General features: G+C 42.0%; 1 protein-coding gene across 13 annotated transcripts in view; it reads left to right on the plus strand.

Annotated features, from left to right (window-relative positions):
* LOC118384038 (neurocalcin-delta A) overlaps positions 1-21,817 on the plus strand; it is a 78,902-nt gene that overhangs the window by 43,935 nt on the left and 13,150 nt on the right. For all 13 annotated transcript variants that reach the window (XR_008069598.1, XR_008069601.1, XR_008069603.1 and 10 more), the window contains exon 2: positions 10,898-11,293. Coding sequence is in view for 2 of the 13 variants with exons in the window: in XM_052469093.1 (XP_052325053.1) it covers positions 10,916-11,293 (378 nt within the window). In the remaining 11 variants the exon portion in view is untranslated. The remainder of the gene's footprint in view (positions 1-10,897; positions 11,294-21,817) is intronic.

Below are 21,817 nucleotides of genomic sequence, written 5' to 3' on the forward strand. Positions count from 1 at the left end.
ATGTTCCCTGTACCTTTATATCAAGGTATAATGTAGAGGTCTAATGTTCCCCTGAACCTTTATATCAAGGTATAATGTGGAGGTCTAATGTTCCCCTGTACCTTTATATCAAGGTATAATGTGGAGGTCTAATGTTCCCCTGTACCTTTATATCAAGGTATAATGTGGAGGTCTAATGATCCCCTGTACCTTTATATCAAGGTATAATGTAGAGGTCTAATGTTCCCCTGTACCTTTATATCAAGGTATAATGTGGAGGTCTAATGTTCCCCTGTACCTTTATATCAAGGTATAATGTGGAGGTCTAATGTTCCCCTGTACTTTTATATCAAGGTATAATGTGGAGGTCTAATGATCCCCTGTACCTTTATATCAAGGTATAATGTAGAGGCCTAATGTTTAGATCCCTGTACCTTTATATCAAGGTATAATGAGGCCTAATGTTCCCCTGTACCTTTATATCAAGGTATAATGAGGCCTAATGTTCCCTGTACCTTTATATCAAGGTATAATGTAGAGGTCTAATGTTCCCCTGTACCTTTATATCAAGGTATAATGTAGATGAATGTTCCCCTGTAATGTTCCCCTGTACCTTTATATCAAGGCATAATGAGGCCTAATGTTCCCCTGTACCTTTATATCAAGGTATAATGAGGCCTAATGTTCCCCCTGTACCTTTATATCAAGGTATAATGAGACCTGTTCCCCTGTACCTTTTTATATCAAGGTATAATGTAGAGGTCTAATGTTCCCTTGTACCTTTATATCAGGGTATAATGTAGAGGTCTAATGTTCCCCTGTACCTTTATATCAGGGTATAATGTAGAGGTCTAATGTTCCCCTGTACCTTTATATCAGGGTATAATGTAGAGGTCTAATGTTCCCCTGTACCTTTATATCAAGGTATAATGTAGAGGTCTAATGTTCCCCTGTACCTTTATATCAAGGTATAATGTAGAGGTCTAATGTTCCCCTGTACCTTTATATCAGGGTATAATGTAGAGGTCTAATGTTCCCCTGTACCTTTATATCAAGGTATAATGTAGAGGTCTAATGTTCCCCTGTACCTTTAGATCAAGGTATAATGTAGAGGTCTAATGTTCCCCTATACCTTTATATCAGGGTATAATGTAGAGGTCTAATGTTCCCCTGTACCTTTATATCAGGGTATAATGTAGAGGTCTAATGTTCCCCTGTACCTTTATATCAAGGTATAATGTAGAGGTATAATGTTCCCCTGTACCTTTAGATCAAGGTATAATGTAGAGGTCTAATGTTCCCCTATACCTTTATATCAGGGTATAATGTAGAGGTCTAATGTTCCCCTGTACCTTTATATCAGGGTATAATGTAGAGGTCTAATGTTCCCCTGTACCTTTATATCAAGGTATAATGTAGAGGTCTAATGTTCCCCTGTACCTTTATATCAAGGTATAATGTGGAGGTCTAATGTTCCCCTGTACCTTTATATCAAGGTATAATGTGGAGGTCTAATGATCCCCTGTACCTTTATATCAAGGTATAATGTAGAGGTCTAATGTTCCCCTGTACCTTTATATCAAGGTACAATGTAGAGGTCTAATGTTCCCCTGTACCTTTATATCAAGGTATAATGTAGAGGCCTAATGTTCCCCTGTACCTTTAGATCAAGGTCTAATGAGGCCTAATGTTCCCCTGTACCTTTATATCAAGGTATAATGAGGCCTAATGTTCCCCTGTACCTTTAGATCAAGGTATAATGTAGAGGTCTAATGTTCCCCTGTACCTTTATATCAAGGTATAATGTAGAGGTCTAATGTTCCCCTGTACCTTTATATCAAGGCATAATGACGCCTAATGTTCCCCTGTACCTTTATATCAAGGCATAATGAGGCCTAATGTTCCCCTGTACCTTTATATCAAGGTATAATGAGACCTAATGTTCCCCTGTACCTTTATATCAAGGTATAATGTTCCCCTGTACCTTTATATCAAGGTATAATGTAGAGGTCTACTGTTCCCCTGTACCTTTATATCAGGGTATAATGTAGGTTCCCCCTGTATTTATATCAGGGTATAATGTAGAGGTCTAATGTTCCCTGTACCTTTATATCAGGGTATAATGTAGAGGTCTAATGTTCCCCTGTACCTTTATATCAAGGTATAATGTAGAGGTCTAATGTTCCCCTGTACCTTTATATCAGGGTATAATTTAGAGGTCTAATGTTCCCTGTACCTTTATATCAAGGTATAATGTAGAGGTCTAATGTTCCCCTGTACCTTTAGATCAAGGTATAATGTAGAGGTCTAATGTTCCCCTATACCTTTATATCAGGGTATAATGTAGAGGTCTAATGTTCCCTGTACCTTTATATCAGGGTATAATGTATAGGTCTAATGTTCCCCTGTACCTTTATATCAAGGTATAATGTAGAGGTATAATGTTCCCCTGTACCTTTGGATCAAGGTATAATGTAGAGGTCTAATGTTCCCCTATACCTTTATATCAGGGTATAATGTAGAGGTCTAATGTTCCCTGTAGAGGTATAATGTAGAGGTCTAATGTTCCCTATACCTTTATATCAGGGTATAATGTAGAGGTCTAATGTTCCCCTGTACCTTTATATCAGGGTATAATGTAGAGGTCTAATGTTCCCCTGTACCTTTATATCAAGGTATAATGTAGAGGTCTAATGTTCCCCTGTACCTTTAGATCAAGGTATAATGTAGAGGTCTAATGTTCCCCTGTACCTTTATATCAGGGTATAATGTAGAGGTCTAATGTTCCCATGTACCTTTATATCAAGGTATAATGAGGCCTAATGTTCCCCTGTACCTTTATATCAAGGTATAATGAGGCCTAATGTTCCCCTGTACCTTTATATCAAGGCATAATGAGGCCTAATGTTCCCTTGTACCTTTATATCAAGGTATAATGGGGCCTAATGTTCCCCTGCACCTTTATATCAAGGTACAATATAGAGGTCTAATGTTCCCTTGTACCTTTATATCAGGGTATAATGTAGAGGTCTAATGTTCCCCTGTACCTTTATATCAGGGTATAATGTAGAGGTCTAATGTTCCCCTGAACCTTTATATCAAGGTATAATGTGGAGGTCTAATGTTCCCCTGTACCTTTATATCAAGGTATAATGTGGAGGTCTAATGATCCCCTGTACCTTTATATCAAGGTATAATGTAGAGGTCTAATGTTCCCCTATACCTTTATATCAGGGTATAATGTAGAGGTCTAATGTTCCCCTGTACCTTTATATCAGGGTATAATGTAGAGGTCTAATGTTCCCCTGTACCTTTATATCAAGGTATAATGTAGAGGTCTAATGTTCCCCTGAACCTTTATATCAAGGTATAATGTGGAGGTCTAATGTTCCCCTGTACCTTTATATCAAGGTATAATGTGGAGGTCTAATGTTCCCCTGTACCTTTATATCAAGGTATAATGTGGAGGTCTAATGATCCCCTGTACCTTTATATCAAGGTATAATGTAGAGGTCTAATGTTCCCCTGTACCTTTATATCAAGGTACAATGTAGAGTCTAATGTTCCCCTGTACCTTTATATCAAGGTATAATGTATAATGTTCCCCTGTACCTTTAGATCAAGGTCTAATGAGGCCTAATGTTCCCTGTACCTTTATATCAAGGTATAATGAGGCCTAATGTTCCCCTGTACCTTTAGATCAAGGTATAATGTAGAGGTCTAATGTTCCCCTGTACCTTTATATCAAGGTATAATGTAGAGGTCTAATGTTCCCCTGTACCTTTATATCAAGGCATAATGACGCCTAATGTTCCCCTGTACCTTTATATCAAGGCATAATGAGGCCTAATGTTCCCCTGTACCTTTATATCAAGGTATAATGAGACCTAATGTTCCCCTGTACCTTTATATCAAGGTATAATGTTCCCCTGTACCTTTATATCAAGGTATAATGTAGAGGTCTACTGTTCCCCTGTACCTTTATATCAGGGTATAATGTAGAGGTCTAATGTTCCCCCGTACCTTTATATCAGGGTATAATGTAGAGGTCTAATGTTCCCCTGTACCTTTATATCAGGGTATAATGTAGAGGTCTAATGTTCCCCTGTACCTTTATATCAAGGTATAATGTAGAGGTCTAATGTTCCCCTGTACCTTTATATCAGGGTATAATGTAGAGGTCTAATGTTCCCCTGTACCTTTATATCAAGGTATAATGTAGAGGTCTAATGTTCCCCTGTACCTTTAGATCAAGGTATAATGTAGAGGTCTAATGTTCCCCTATACCTTTATATCAGGGTATAATGTAGAGGTCTAATGTTCCCCTGTACCTTTATATCAGGGTATAATGTAGAGGTCTAATGTTCCCCTGTACCTTTAGATCAAGGTATAATGTAGAGGTATAATGTTCCCCTGTACCTTTAGATCAAGGTATAATGTAGAGGTCTAATGTTCCCTATACCTTTATATCAGGGTATAATGGAGGTAATACCTTTATATCAGGGTATAATGTAGAGGTCTAATGTTCCCCTGTACCTTTATATCAAGGTATAATGTAGAGGTCTAATGTTCCCCTGTACCTTTATATCAAGGTATAATGTGGAGGTCTAATGTTCCCCTGTACCTTTATATCAAGGTATAATGTGGAGGTCTAATGATCCCCTGTACCTTTATATCAAGGTATAATGTAGAGGTCTAATGTTCCCCTGTACCTTTATATCAAGGTACAATGTAGAGGTCTAATGTTCCCCTGTACCTTTATATCAAGGTATAATGTAGAGGCCTAATGTTCCCCTGTACCTTTAGATCAAGGTCTAATGAGGCCTAATGTTCCCCTGTACCTTTATATCAAGGTATAATGAGGCCTAATGTTCCCCTGTACCTTTAGATCAAGGTATAATGTAGAGGTCTAATGTTCCCCTGTACCTTTATATCAAGGTATAATGTAGAGGTCTAATGTTCCCCTGTACCTTTATATCAAGGCATAATGACGCCTAATGTTCCCCTGTTCCCCTGTACCTTTATATCAAGGCATAATGAGGCCTAATGTTCCCCTGTACCTTTATATCAAGGTATAATGAGACCTAATGTTCCCCTGTACCTTTATATCAAGGTATAATGTTCCCCTGTACCTTTATATCAAGGTATAATGTAGAGGTCTACCTTTATATCAGGGTATAATGTAGAGGTCTAATGTTCCCCTGTACCTTTATATCAGGGTATAATGTAGAGGTCTAATGTTCCCCTGTACCTTTATATCAGGGTATAATGTAGAGGTCTAATGTTCAGGTATAATGTAGAGGTCTAATGTTCCCCTGTACCTTTATATCAAGGTATAATGTAGAGGTCTAATGTTCCCCTGTACCTTTATATCAGGGTATAATGTAGAGGTCTAATGTTCCCCTGTACCTTTATATCAAGGTATAATGTAGAGGTCTAATGTTCCCCTGTACCTTTAGATCAAGGTATAATGTAGAGGTCTAATGTTCCCCTATACCTTTATATCAGGGTATAATGTAGAGGTCTAATGTTCCCCTGTACCTTTATATCAGGGTATAATGGTATAATGTAGAGGTCTAATGTTCCCTGTACCTTATATATCAAGGTATAATGTAGAGGTCTAATGTTCCCCTGTACCTTTATATCAAGGTATAATGTAGAGTTCCCCTGTACCTAATGTTCCCCTGTACCTTTATATCAAGGTATAATGTAGAGGTCTAATGTTCCCCTGTACCTTTATATCAAGGTACCTTTAATGTAGAGGTCTAATGTTCCCCTGTACCTTTATATCAAGGTATAATGTAGAGGTCTAATGTTCCCCTGTACCTTTATATCAAGGTATAATGTAGAGGTCTAATGTTCCCCTGTACCTTTATATCAAGGTATAATGTAGAGGTCTAATGTTCCCTGTACCTTTATATCAAGGTATAATGTAGAGGTCTAATGTTCCCCTGTACCTTTATATCAAGGTATAATGTAGAGGTCTAATGTTCCCCTGTACCTTTATATCAAGGGTATAATGTAGAGGTCTAATGTTCCCCTATTTATATCAAGGTATAATGTAGAGGTCTAATGTTCCCCTGTACCTTTATATCAAGGTATAATGTAGAGGTCTAATGTTCCCCTGTACCTTTAGATCAAGGTATAATGTAGAGGTCTAATGTTCCCCTGTACCTTTATATCAGGGTATAATGTAGAGGTCTAATGTTCCCATGTACCTTTATATCAAGGTATAATGAGGCCTAATGTTCCCCTGTACCTTTATATCAAGGCATAATGAGGCCTAATGTTCCCTGTACCTTTATATCAAGGTATAATGGGGGCCTAATGTTCCCCTGCAATGGTATTTATATCAAGTATAATGTAGAGGTCTAATGTTCCCCTGTACCTTTATATCAGGGTATAATGTAGAGGTCTAATGTTCCCCTGTACCTTTATATCATATCAATGGCATATAATGGTATAATGTGGAGGTCTAATGTTCCCCTGTACCTTTATATCAAGGTATAATGAGGTCTAATGTTCCCCTGTACCTTTATATCAAGGTATAATGAGACCTAATGTTCCCTGTACCTTTATATCAAGGTATAATGTTCCCCTGTACCTTTATATCAAGGTATAATGTAGAGGTCTAATGTTCCCCTGTACCTTTATATCAGGGTATAATGTAGAGGTCTAATGTTCCCCTGTACCTTTATATCAGGGTATAATGTAGAGGTCTAATGTTCCCTGTACCTTTATATCAGGGTATAATGTAGAGGTCTAATGTTCCCTGTACCTTTATATCAAGGTATAATGTAGAGGTCTAATGTTCCCCTGTACCTTTATATCAGGGTATAATGTAGAGGTCTAATGTTCCCCTGTACCTTTATATCAAGGTATAATGTAGAGGTCTAATGTTCCCCTGTACCTTTAGATCAAGGTATAATGTAGAGGTCTAATGTTCCCTGTACCTTTATATCAGGTATAATGTAGAGGTCTAATGTTCCCTTGTACCTTTATATCAGGGTATAATGTAGAGGTCTAATGTTCCCCTGTACCTTTATATCAAGGTATAATGTAGAGGTATAATGTTCCCCTGTACCTTTAGATCAAGGTATAATGTAGAGGTCTAATGTTCCCCTATACCTTTATATCAGGGTATAATGTAGAGGTCTAATGTTCCCCTGTACCTTTATATCAGGGTATAATGTAGAGGTCTAATGTTCCCCTGAACCTTTATATCAAGGTATAATGTGGAGGTCTAATGTTCCCCTGTACCTTTATATCAAGGTATAATGTGGAGGTCTAATGTTCCCCTGTACCTTTATATCAAGGTATAATGTTCCCCTGTACCTTTATGTCAAGGTATAATGTAGAGGTCTAATGTTCCCCCGTACCTTTATATCAGGGTATAATGTAGAGGTCTAATGTTCCCCTGTACCTTTATATCAAGGTATAATGTAGAGGTCTAATGTTCCCCTGTACCTTTATATCAGGGTATAATGTAGAGGTCTAATGTTCCCCTGTACCTTTATATCAAGGTATAATGTAGAGTTCTAATGTTCCCCTGTACCTTTAGATCAAGGTATAATGTAGAGGTCTAATGTTCCCCTATACCTTTATATCAGGGTATAATGTAGAGGTCTAATGTTCCCCTGTACCTTTATATCAGGGTATAATGTAGAGGTCTAATGTTCCCCTGTACCTTTATATCAAGGTATAATGTAGAGGTCTAATGTTCCCCTGTACCTTTATATCAAGGTATAATGTAGAGGTCTAATGTTCCCCTATACCTTTATATCAGGGTATAATGTAGAGGTCTAATGTTCCCCTGTACCTTTATATCAGGGTATAATGTAGAGGTCTAATGTTCCCCTGAACCTTTATATCAAGGTATAATGTTGAGGTCTAATGATCCCCTGTACCTTTATATCAAGGTATAATGTGGAGGTCTAATGTTCCCCTGTACCTTTAGATCAAGGTATAATGTAGAGGTCTAATGTTCCCCTGTACCTTTATGTCAAGGTATAATGTAGAGGTCTAATGTTCCCCTGTACCTTTATATCAGGGTATATATAATGTAGAGGTCTAATGTTCCCCTGTACCTTTATATCAAGGTATAATGTAGAGGTCTAATGTTCCCCTATACCTTTATATCAGGGTATAATGTAGAGGTCTAATGGTCCCCTGTACCTTTATATCAAGGTATAATGTAGAGGTCTAATGTTCCCCTGTACCTTTATATCAAGGTATAATGTTCCCCTGAACCTTTATATCAAGGTATAATGTGGAGGTCTAATGTTCCCCTGTACCTTTATATCAAGGTATAATGTTCCCCTGTACCTTTATGTCAAGGTATAATGTAGAGGTCTAATGTTCCCCTGTACCTTTAGATCAAGGTATAATGTAGAGGTCTAATGTTCCTCTGTACCTTTATATCAAGGTATAATGTAGAGGTATAATGTCCCCCTGTACCTTTATATCAAGGTATAATGAGGTCCAATGTTCCCCTGTACCTTTATATCAAGGTCTAATGTTCCCCTATACCTTTATATCAAGGTATAATGAGGCATAATGTTCCCCTGTAACTTTATATCAGGGTATAATGTTCCCCTGTACCTTTATATCAAGGTACAATTTAGAGGCATAATGTTCCCCTGTACCTTTATATCAAGGTATAATGTTGAGGTCTAATGTTCCCCTGTACCTTTATATCAAGGTATAATGTAGATGTCTAATGTTCCCCTGTACCTTTATATCAAGGTATAATGTAGAGGTCTAATGTTCCCCTGTACCTTTATATCAAGGTATAATGTAGAGGTCTAATGTTCCCCTGTACCTTTATATCAAGGTATAATGTAGAGGCCTAATGTTCCCCTGTACCTTTATATCAAGGTATAATGTTCCCCTGTACCTTTATGTCAAGGTATAATGTAGAGGTCTAATGTTCCCCTGTACCTTTAGATCAAGGTATAATGTAGAGGTCTAATGTTCCCCTGTACCTTTATGTCAAGGTATAATGTAGAGGTCTAATGTTCCCCTGTACCTTTATATCAGGGTATAATGTAGAGGTCTAATGTTCCCCTGTACCTTTATATCAAGGTATAATGTAGAGGTCTAATGTTCCCCTATACCTTTATATCAGGGTATAATGTAGAGGTCTAATGTTCCCCTGTACCTTTATATCAAGGTATAATGTAGAGGTCTAATGTTCCCCTGTACCTTTATATCAAGGTACAATTTAGAGGCATAATGTTCCCCTGTACCTTTATATCAAGGTATAATGTTGAGGTCTAATGTTCCCCTGTACCTTTATATCAAGGTATAATGTAGAGGTCTAATGTTCCCCTGTACCTTTATATCAAGGTATAATGTAGAGGCCTAATGTTCCCCTGTAACTTTATATCAAGGTCTAATGTTCCCCTGAACCTTTATATCAAGGTATAATGTGGAGGTCTAATGTTCCCCTGTACCTTTATATCAAGGTATAATGTTCCCCTGTACCTTTATGTCAAGGTACAATTTAGAGGCATAATGTTCCCCTGTACCTTTATATCAAGGTATAATGTTGAGGTCTAATGTTCCCCTGTACCTTTATATCAAGGTATAATGAGGTCTAATGTTCCCCTGTACCTTTATATCAAGGTATAATATAGAGGTCTAATGTTCCCCTGTACCTATATATCAAGGTATAATGTTGAGGTCTAATGTTCCCCTGTACCTTTATATCAAGGTATAATGTAGAGGTCTAATGTTCCCCTGTACCTTTATATCAAGGTATAATGTAGAGGTCTAATGTTCCCCTGTACCTTTATATCAAGGTATAATGTAGAGGTATAATGTTCCCCTGTACCTTTATATCAAGGTATAATGTAGATGTCTAATGTTCCCCTGTACCTTTATATCAAGGTATAATGTAGATGTCTAATGTTCCCCTGTACCTTTATATCAAGGTATAATGTAGAGGTCTAATGTTCCCCTGTACCTTTATATCAAGGTCTAATGTAGAGGTCTAATGTTCCCCTGTACCTTTATATCAAGGTATAATGAGGTCTAATGTTCCCCTGTACCTTTATATCAAGGTATAATGAGGTCTAATGTTCCCCTGTACCTTTATATCAAGGTATAATATAGAGGTCTAATGTTCCCCTGTACCTTTATATCAAGGTATAATATAGAGGTCTAATGTTCCCCTGTACCTTTATATCAAGGTATAATGTAGAGGTCTAATGTTCCCCTGTACCTTTATATCAAGGTATAATGTGTGAAGCATTGTGTTCCCCTGTTTAAAACAGTTGATAAAGTGTTCAGCAGCCCAGTATGTCCATCCTCCACAGCGGCGTCCATATTGAACAGTGGGAGGGTCACCCAATCCTTCCCCCAGCTCTGAATAGGATGTCATTGGATACAAAGTCGTTATTTACTCATTTTTTACAATTATGGCGAGCTGTTAATTTACTGTTGTGAATGTGAAGAAATGAATGCACTGCCTTTCTGTCAGAATAATGCAGAGCTTGCTGTAACATCAGGTTACCATGACAATTATCACAACAATAGGGTCAAAGGTGAATGTTTCTCGCTCAGTTGAGTCTAAGCAATGATTATATTAAAGGCAAATGCTGCCAAAAATGTGAATAAATGTAGCTGTTCGAAAGGGGACCATTGCCCAAGGTATAATGTAGAGGCATAATGTTCCCCTGAACATTGCCCAATTATTTTTGTCAGGTATCAACACAAACCTGCGTAAATCAGTTACTTGTCTCTCTCCCTCTTTCTCTCTCTTTCTCCCTCTTTCTCTCTCTCCCTTGTTCTCTCTCTCTCTCCCTCGTTCTCTCTCTCTGACCCATTGAACAAGCTCAGTTGAGAAGCTGAATGACAACTAATCACTCTCTCCCTCCATCTCTCTCTCTCTCTACCCCCTTCCTCTCCCTTCAAGGCCACCAAAACATCTAAAATGGGGAAGCAGAACAGCAAACTCCGCCCAGAGGTGATGCAGGATCTGCTGGAGAGCACAGACTTCACCGAAGCTGAGATCCAGGAGTGGTATAAGGGCTTCCTGAGAGACTGCCCCAGCGGGAACCTCTCCATGGAGGAGTTTAAGAAGATCTACGGTAACTTCTTCCCTTACGGAGACGCCTCCAAGTTCGCAGAGCACGTCTTCCGCACCTTCGACGCAAACGGGGACGGCACCATAGACTTCCGGGAGTTCATCATCGCTCTGAGCGTCACGTCGCGCGGCCGCCTGGACCAAAAACTGAAGTGGGCCTTCAGCATGTACGACCTGGACGGGAACGGATACATCAGCAAGGCAGAGATGCTGGAGATCGTACAGGTCTGTCTGTCTGTCTGTCTGTCTGTCTGTCTGTCTGTCTGTCTGTCTGTCTGCCTATCTGTCTGTCTGTCTGTCTGTCTGTCTGTCTGTCTGTCTGTCTGTCTGTCTGTCTGTCTGTCTGTCTGTCTGTCTGTCTGCCTGTCTGTCTGTCTGTCTGTCTGTCTGTCTGTCTGTCTGTCTGTCTGTCTGCCTGCCTGCCTGCCTGCCTGCCTGCCTGCCTGCCTGTCTGCCTGTCTGCCTGCCTGCCTGTCTGTCTGTCTGTCTGTCTGTCTGTCTGTCTGTCTGTCTGTGTCTGTCTGCCTATCTGTCTGTGTCTCTCTCTCTGTCTCTGTCTCTATATGCCTATCTATTCTATCCTTGTGCAGTTGTGTTTACATATGAGTGAATCCCTTACACAGCTGTGTGTAAATACCCTAGCCCTTGAATAATCACCCATCAGGCTTTTAGTGAGCGAAACCCCATGAAGGCTGTCTAGTCACATAGTCTCCTTCTCTAGCTGTCCACTCATCATCACACCAGCTATATCAGTCTGGCTCTAGCTGTCCACTCATGATCACACCAGCGATATCAGTCTGGCTCCAGCTGTCCACTCATTATCACACCTGCTATATTAGTCTATGGTGTTACTCTGTTACTAGACTACCCCTATGGTGTTACTGTGGGACTAGACTACCCCTATGGTTTTACTGTGGAACTAGACTACCCCTATGGTGTTACTGTGGAACTAGACTACCCCTATGGTGTTACTGTGGAACTAGGCTACCCCTATGGTGTTACTCTGTTACTAGACTACCCCTATGGTTTTACTGAGGGACTAGACTACCTCTATGGTGTTACTGCGGGACTAGACTACCTCTATGGTTTTACTGTGGAACTAGACTACCCCTATGGTGTTACTGTGGGACTAGACTACCCCTATGGTGTTACTGTGGGTATAGACTACCTCTATGGTGTTACTGTGGGTATAGACTACCCCTATGGTTTTACTGCGGGACTAGACTACCCCTATGGTGTTACTGTGGGACTAGACTACCCCTATGGTTTTACTGAGGGACTAGACTACCTCTATGGTGTTACTGCGGGACTAGACTACCTCTATGGTTTTACTGTGGAACTAGACTACCCCTAGGGTGTTACTGTGGAACTAGACTACCCCTATGGTGTTACTCTGTTACTAGACTACCCCTATGGTTTTACTGAGGGACTAGACTACCTCTATGGTGTTACTGCGGGACTAGACTACCTCTATGGTTTTACTGTGGAACTAGACTACCCCTATGGTGTTACTGTGGGACTAGACTACCCCTATGGTGTTACTGTGGGTATAGACTACCTCTATGGTGTTACTGTGGGTATAGACTACCCCTATGGTTTTACTGCGGGACTAGACTACCCCTATGGTGTTACTGTGGGACTAGACTACCCCTATGGTTTTACTGAGGGACTAGACTACCCCTATGGTGTTACTGTGGGTATAGACTACCTCTATGGTGTTACTGCGGGACTAGACTACCCCTATGGTTTTACTGCGGGACTAGACTACCCCTATGGTGTTACTGTGGGTATAGACTACCCCTATGATGTTACTGTGGGACTAGACTACCCTTATGGTTGTTACTGTGGGACTAGACTACCCCTATGGTGTTACTGTGGGACTAGAATACCTCTATGGTGTTACTGTGGGACTAGACTACCTCTATTGTTGTTACTGTGGGTATATATGGTTGTTACTGTGGGTATAGACTACCCCTATGGTGTTACTGTGGGACTAGACTACCCCTATGGTGTTACTGTGGGACTAGACTACCCCTATGTTGTTACTGTGGGTATAGACTACTATTATGGTGTTACTGTGGGTATAGACTACTATTATGGTGTTACTGTGGGTATAGACTACTATTATGGTGTTACTGTGGGACTTGACTACCCCTATGGTGTTACTGTGGGTATAGACTAGCCCTATGGTGTTACTGTGGGTATAGACTACTATTATGGTGTTACTGTGGGACTAGACTACCCCTATGGTGTTACTGTGGGTATAGACTACCCCTATGGTGTTACTGTGGGTATAGACTACTATTATGGTGTTACTGTGGGACTAGACTACCTCTATGATGTCACTGTGGGTATAGACTACTATTATGGTGTTACTGTGGGACTAGACTACCCCTATGGTGTTACTGTGGGACTAGACTACCCCTATGGTGTTACTGTGGTTATAGACTACCCCTATGGTTTTACTGTGGGACTAGACTACCTCTATGATGTCACTGTGGGTATAGACTACTATTATGGTGTTACTGTGGGACTAGACTACCCCTATGGTGTTACTGTGGGACTAGACTACCCCTATGGTGTTACTGTGGGTATAGACTACCCCTATGGTGTTACTGTGGGTATAGACTACTATTATGGTGTTACTGTGGGACTAGACTACCCCTATGGTGTTACTGTGGGTATAGACTACCCCTATGGTGTTACTGTGGGTATAGACTACCCCTATGGTGTTACTGTGGGTATAGACTACTATTATGGTGTTACTGTGGGACTAGACTACCCCTATGGTGTTACTGTGGGTATAGACTACCCCTATGGTGTTACTGTGGGTATAGACTACCCCTATGGTGTTACTGTGGGACTAGATTACCTCTATGGTGTTACTGTGGGTATAGACTACCCCTATGGTGTTACTGTGGGTATAGACTACCTCCATGGTGTTACTGTGGGACTAGATTACCTCTATGGTGTTACTGTGGGTATAGACTACCCCTATGGTGTTACTGTGGGTATAGACTACTATTATGGTGTTACTGTGGGACTAGACTACCCCTATGTTGTTACTGTGGGTATAGACTACTATTATGGTGTTACTGTGGGACTAGACTACCCCTATGGTGTTACTGTGGGTATAGACTACTATTATGGTGTTACTGTGGGACTTGACTACCACTATGGTGTTACTGTGGGTATAGACTACCCCTATGGTGTTAATGTGGGTATAGACTACTATTATGGTGTTACTGTGGGACTAGACTACCCCGATGTTGTTACTGTGGGTATAGACTACTATTATGGTGTTACTGTGAGACTACCTCTATGATGTCACTGTGGGTATAGACTACTATTATGGTGTTACTGTGGGACTAGACTATCCCTTTGGTGTTACTGTGGGTATAGACTACCCCTATGGTGTTACTGTGGGTATAGACTACCCCTATGGTTTTACTGAGGGACTAGACTACCCCTTTGGTGTTACTGCGGGACTAGACTACCCCTATGGTGTTACTGTGGGACTGGAATACCTATATGGTGTTACTGTGGGACTTGACTACCTCTATGGTTGTTACTGTGGGTATATATGGTTGTTACTGTGGGTATAGACTACTATTATGGTGTTACTGTGGGTATAGACTACTATTATGGTGTTACTGTGGGACTAGACTACCCCTATGGTGTTACTGTGGTTATAGACTACCCCTATGGTGTTACTGTGGGACTAGACTACCCCTATGGTGTTACTGTGGTTATAGACTACTATTATGGTGTTACTGTGGGACTAGACTATCCCTTTGGTGTTACTGTGGGTATAGACTACCCCTATGGTGTTACTGTGGGTATAGACTACCCCTATGGTGTTGCTGTGGGTATAGACTACTATTATGGTGTTACTGTGGGACTAGACTATCCCTTTGGTGTTACTGTGGGTATAGACTACCCCTATGGTGTTACTGTGGGTATAGACTACCCCTATGGTGTTACTGTGGGACTAGACTACCCCTATGGTGTTACTGTGGGTATAGACTACCTCCATGGTGTTACTGTGGGTATAGACTACCCCTATGGTGTTACTGTGGGTATAGACTACCCCTATGGTGTTACTGTGGGTATAGACTACTATTATGGTGTTACTGTGGGACTAGACTATCCCTTTGGTGTTACTGTGGGTATAGACTACCCCTATGGTGTTACTGTGGGTATAGACTACCCCTATGGTGTTACTGTGGGTATAGACTACCTCCATGGTGTTACTGTGGGACTAGATTACCCCTATGGTGTTACTGTGGGTATAGACTACCTCCATGGTGTTACTGTGGGACTAGATTACCCCTATGGTGTTACTGTGGGTATAGACTACTATTATGGTGTTACTGTGGGACTAGACTATCCCTTTGGTGTTACTGTGGGTATAGACTACCCCTATGGTGTTACTGTGGGTATAGACTACCCCTATGGTTTTACTGAGGGACTAGACTACCCCTTTGGTGTTACTGCGGGACTAGACTACCCCTATGGTGTTACTGTGGGACTGGAATACCTATATGGTGTTACTGTGGGACTTGACTACCTCTATGGTTGTTACTGTGGGTATATATGGTTGTTACTGTGGGTATAGACTACTATTATGGTGTTACTGTGGGTATAGACTACCCCTATGGTGTTACTGCGGGACTAGACTACTATTATGGTGTTACTGTGGGACTGGAATACCTATATGGTGTTACTGTGGGACTTGACTACCCCTATGGTGTTACTGTGGGTATAGACTACCCCTATGGTGTTACTGTGGGACTAGACTACCTCTATGATGTCACTGTGGGTATAGACTACTATTATGGTGTTACTGTGGGTATAGACTACTATTATGGTGTTACTGTGGGTATAGACTAACCCTATGGTTGTTACTGTGGGACTTGACTACCCCTATGGTTGTTACTGTGGGTATTGACTACTATTATGGTGTTACTGTGGGTATAGACTAACCCTATGGTGTTACTGTGGGTATTGACTAGTGTATGGTGTTACTGTGTGTATATACTTCCCCTATGGTGTTACTGTGGCACTAGACTACCCCTATGGTGTTGTGGTGTGTTCTGGGCCTGCTGCCCACCACAGGCCATGTCAACCCTCTTCACATGCCTCTTTCGTCACCCCTGTCCAGGGCTGCTATTTTAAGTTGATCACTAAACATAATCCCATTCTCCAGTTTGGTTCATTAGTTTTATCTTCTTGTTAATTTGGTCAGAGCTCTGAGTCAGAGCTCTTTGACATCAGCTTTGAAAAATCTAGGAAATCTGGCAGCCGGTCAGTCAGTTAGTTAGCTTTCCCTGTGATAAAAGCAGGCTGATGCAATCCACCTGGAACTGGGTAGATCCACCTGGAACTGTTTAGATCCACCTGGAACTGGGTAGATCCACCTGGAACTGGGTAGATCCACCTGGAACTGGGTAGATCCACCTGGAACTGTTTAGATCCACCTGGAACTGGGTAGATCCACCTGGGACTGTTTAGATCCACCTGGGACTGTTTAGATCCACCTGGAACTGGGTAGATCCACCTGGGACTTTTTAGATCCACCTGGGACTGTTTAGATCCACCTGGGACTGGGTAGATCCACCTGGGACTGTTTAGATCCACCTGGGACTGTTTAGATCCACCTGGGACTGGGTAGATCCACCTGGGACTGTTTAGATCCACCTGGGACTGTTTAGATCCACCTGGGACTGGGTAGATCCACCTGGGACTGTTTAGATCCACCTGGAACTGGGTAGATCCACCTGGGACTGTTTAGATCCACCTGGGACTGTTTAGATCCACCTGGAACTGGGTAGATCCACCTGGGACTGGGTAGATCCACCTGGGACTGTTTAGATCCACCTGGGACTGTTTAGATCCACCTGGGACTGTTTAGATCCACCTGGGACTGGGTAGATCCACCTGGAACTGGGTAGATCCACCTGGGACTGTTTAGATCCACCTGGGACTGGGTAGATCCACCTGGGACTGTTTAGATCCACCTGGGACTGTTTAGATCCACCTGGGACTGTTTAGATCCACCTGGGACTGGGTAGATCCACCTGGGACTGGGTAGATCCACCTGGGACTTTTTAGATCCACCTGGGACTTTTTAGATCCACCTGGGACTGGGTAGATCCACCTGGAACTGGGTAGATCCACCTGGGACTGTTTAGATCCACCTGGGACTGGGTAGATCCACCTGGAACTGGGTAGATCCACCTGGGACTTTTTAGATCCACCTGGGACTGGGTAGATCCACCTGGGACTGTTTAGATCCACCTGAAACTGGGTAGATCCACCTGGAACTGGGTTGATCCATCGGGAACTTTGTGGATAGATCCATCGGGAGTCTATAGATCCATCGGGAACCAGGAATCAATCAAATGTATTTATGAAGTCCTTTTACATCAGCAGATGTCATAAAGTGCTATACAGAAACACAGCCTAAAACCCCAATACAGTGGCTAGGAAAAACTCCCTAGAAAGGCAAGATTTTAGGTAGAAACCTAGAGAGGAACCAGGCTCTGAGGGGTGGCCAGTCCTTTTCTGGCTGTGCTGGGTGGAGATTATAACAGAACATGGCCAGGATGTTCATAGATGACCAGCAGCGTCAGATAATAATAATCTCAGTGGTTGTAGAGGGTGCAACAGGTCAGCACCTTAGGAGTAAATGTCAGTTGGATTTTCATAGCCGATCATTCAGAGTTAGAGACAACAGGTGCGGCAGAGAGAGGGTGTCAAGAACCGCAGGTCCGGAACAAGGAAGCAGGTCTGGGACAAGGTCAGGGTTCCATAGCCACTGGCAGAACAGTTGAAACTGGAGCAGCAAGGTGGAACAGGTGGCCTATGCACAGCAAGGAGTAATCAGGCCAGGTAGTCCTGAGCCATGGTTCTAGAGCTCAGGTCCTCAGAGAGAAGAGAAAGAGAGAGAGAACTATACCCCCGGACAGGGCCAACCAGGTGGAGTATATGGCCATTTAAGGCCAGATTGTTCTTCAAGATGTTCAAACGTCAGTGTAGAGAGGCTAGCACTAGAGTAATATGATCAAATTGTTGGGTTCTAGTCAAGATTCTAGCAGCTGTGTTTAGCACTAACTGAAATGTATTTAGTGCTTTGTAGCCGGATAGTAGAGCATTGCAGTAGGCTAATCTAGAAATGACAAAAGCATGGTTTTTCTGCAATTTTACGAAGATGGAAAAAAACAGATTTCTTTCTTTCTTGAGACCTAGAACTAGCATCTCTGTTTTGTCCGAGTTTAAAAGTAACACATTTGCGGCCACCCATTTCCTTATGTCTGAAACAAATGCTTCCAGGATATGCAATGTTGGGGCTTCACCATGTTTCATCAAAATGTACAGCTGTGTGTCGTCCGTATAGCAGTGAATGTTGACATTGTGTTTCTGACAGACATCACCAAGAGGTAGAATATATATTGAAAACAATAGCGGTCCTAAAACGGAACCCTGAGGAACACCGACGCTTACAATTGATTTGTCAGAGGACAAACCATACACAGAGACGAACTGATGTCTTTCCGACACATAAGATCTAAACCAGGCAAGAACTTGTCCGTGTAGACCAATTTGGGTTTCCAAATTCTCCAAAACAATGTGGTGATCGATGGTGTCAAAAGCAGCACTAAGGTCTAGGAGAAAGAGGACAGATGCAGAGCCTCAGTCTGATGCCATTAAAACCACCTTCACAAGTGTCAGTGCTATGATGGGGTCTAAAATCAGACTGAAGCATTTCAGACATTGTTTGTCTTCTGGAAGGCATTGAGTTGTTGCGCAACAGCTTTTTCTAAAATGTTTGAGAGGAATGGGAGATTCGACATATGCCGATAGTTGCTTACATTTTCCGGGTCAAGGTTTGGCTTTTTCAAGAGAGGCTTTATTACTCAAATCGAATGTTATTTGTCACATGCTCCGAATTCAACATGTGTTGCGCCGAATTCAACACCTTACAGTGAAATGCTTACTTACAAGCCCACAATTAACCAACAATGCAGTTTAAAAAATAAAATAAAAATAAGAATAAGAAATAAAAGTAACAAATAATTCAAGAGCAGCAGTAAAATAACAATAGCGAGGCTGTAAACAGGGGGTACCGGTACAGAGTCAATGTGAAGGGGCACCGGTTACTTGAGGATATTGAGGTCATATGTAGGAGTTATTAAGGTGACTATACATAGATAAAAACAGAGAGTAGCTGCTGCTTAAAAGGGGGGGAGCAATGCAAATAGTATGGGTAGCCATTTGATTAAATGTTCAGGAGTCTTATGGCTTTAGGGTAATAGCTTTTAAGAAGCCTTTTGGTCCTAGACTTGGCGCTCCGGTATCACTTGCCATGCGGTAGCAGAGAGAACAGTCTATGACTAGGGCGGCTGAAGTCTTTGACAATTTTTTGGCCCTTCCTCTGACACCACCTGATATAAAGCTCTTGAATGCCAGGAAACTTGTCCCCAGTGATATACTGGGCCGTTAGCACTACCGTCTGTAGTGCCTTGCAGTCGGAGGCCGAGCATTTGCCATACCAGGCAGCGATGCAACCAGTCAGGATGCTATCAATGGTGCAGCTGTAGAACCTTTTGAGGATATAGGGACCAATGACAAACTTTTTCAGTCTCCTGAGGGGGAATAGGGTTTGTCGTGCCCTCTTCAAGACTGTCTTGGTGTGCTTGAACCATGTTCGTTTGTTGTTGATGTGAACACCAAGGAACTTGAAGCTCTCAACCATGCTGCACTACAGCCCCATCGATGAGAATGGGGGTGTGCTCGGTCCTCCTTTTCCTGTAGTCCACAATTACCTCCTTTGTCTTGATCACATTGAGGGAGAGGTTGTTGTCCTTGCACCACATGGCCAGGTCTCTGACCTCCTCCCTATAGGCTGTCTTGTCATTGTCAGTGATCAGGCCTACCATTCTTTTGTGGTCGGCAAACTTAATGATGCTGTTGGAGTCGTTCCTGGCCGTGCAGTCATGAATGAACAGGGAGTACAGGTGGGGACTGAGCATACACCCCTGAGGGGCCACATTGTTGAGGATCAGCGTGGCGGATGTGTTGTTATGGCCATACCCTTACCACCTGGGAGCGGCCCGTCAGGACGTCTAGGATCCAGTTGCAGAGGGAGGTGTTTAGTCCCAGGGTCCTTAGCTTAGTGATGAGCTTTGAGGGCACTATGGTGTTGAACGCTGAGCTGAAGTCAATGAATAGCATTCTCACATAGGTGTTCCTTTTGTCCAGGTGGGAAAGGGCAGTGTGGAATGTAATAGAGATTGCACCATCTGTGGATCTGTTAGAGCGGTATGCAAATTAGAGTGGGTCTAGGGTTCCTGGGATAATGGTGTTGAAGTGAGCCATGACTAGCCATTCAAAGCACTTCATGGCTACAGATGTGATTGCTATGGGTCGGTATTCATTTAGGCAGGTTACCTTAGTGTTCTTGGACACAGGGATTATGGTGGTCTGCTTGAAACATGTTGGTATTAAAGACTCCGACAGGGAGAGGTTTTAAAATGTCAGTGAAGACACTTGCCAGTTGGTCAGCGCATGCTTGGAGTACACATCCTGGTCATCCATCTGGCCCTGCGGCCTTGCGAATGTTGACCTGTTTAAAGTTCTTACTCACATCGGCTGCAGAGAGCGTGACCACGCAGTCGTCCAGAACAGCTGATGCTCTCATGCATGTTTAAGAGTTACTTGCCTCGAAGCGAGCATAGAAGTTATTTACCTGGTAGGCTCGTGTCACTGGGAAGCTCTCTGCCGTGATTCCCTTTGTCGTCTGTAATAGTTGGCAAGCCCTGCCACACCCGATGAGCATCGGAGCCAGTGAAGCATGATTCAATCTTAGTGCTGTACTGACGTCTCTCTCCCTCAGATGATGTTGAGTTTTTTTCCCTCCGGTTGCACATTTAACGTGCTGGAAGAAATTTGGTATAACGGGTTTAAGTTTTCCTGCATTGAAGTCCCTGGCCACTCGGATCGCCACCGCTGGATGAGCATTTTCCTGTTTACTTATGGTGGTATACAGCTCATTGAGTGCAGTCTTAGTGCCATCTTCGGTCTGTGGTGGTATATAGACACCTATGAAAAATACAACTGAAAACTCTGTAGGAAGATAGTGTGGTCTACAGCTTATGAGATACTCTACCTCAACTAGCAAAACCTCGAGACTTCCTTAGATATTGTGCACTAGCTGTTTACAAATATACATGGACCGCCACCCCATGTCTTACCAGAGGCTGCTGTTCTATCCTGCTGATGCAGTGTATAACATGCCAGCTGTATGTTAGTCATGTCGTTGTTCAGCCACGACTCAGTGAAACATAAGATGTTACAGTCTTTAATGTCCCGTTGGTGGGATAATCTTGCTTGTAGGTCATCCATTTTATTTTCCAATGATTGCACCTTTGCCAATATAACAGATGGCAGTGGGGGTTTACTTGCTCGCTTACAAATTCTCAGAAGTCAGTTTGACCTAATTTTTCTCCATCTATTCATGCAAATGACAGAGATTTGGGCCTCTTACCGGGAAAGCTGTATATCCTCGGACTCGTTAAAGGAAAAAGCTTCTTCCAGTTCTTGGTGAATAATCGCTGTTCTGTCCAGAACCTCTTTTTGGTCATGAGACGGTAGCAGCAACATTATGTACAAAATAAGTTACAAACCAAAAAAATGAACGAAATAACACAGTTGGTTAGGAGCATGTAACCATTCTACTTTTAGTGA

This window comes from Oncorhynchus keta, chromosome 19, assembly GCF_023373465.1.
Source record: "Oncorhynchus keta strain PuntledgeMale-10-30-2019 chromosome 19, Oket_V2, whole genome shotgun sequence".
Classification (NCBI taxonomy): domain Eukaryota; kingdom Metazoa; phylum Chordata; class Actinopteri; order Salmoniformes; family Salmonidae; genus Oncorhynchus; species Oncorhynchus keta.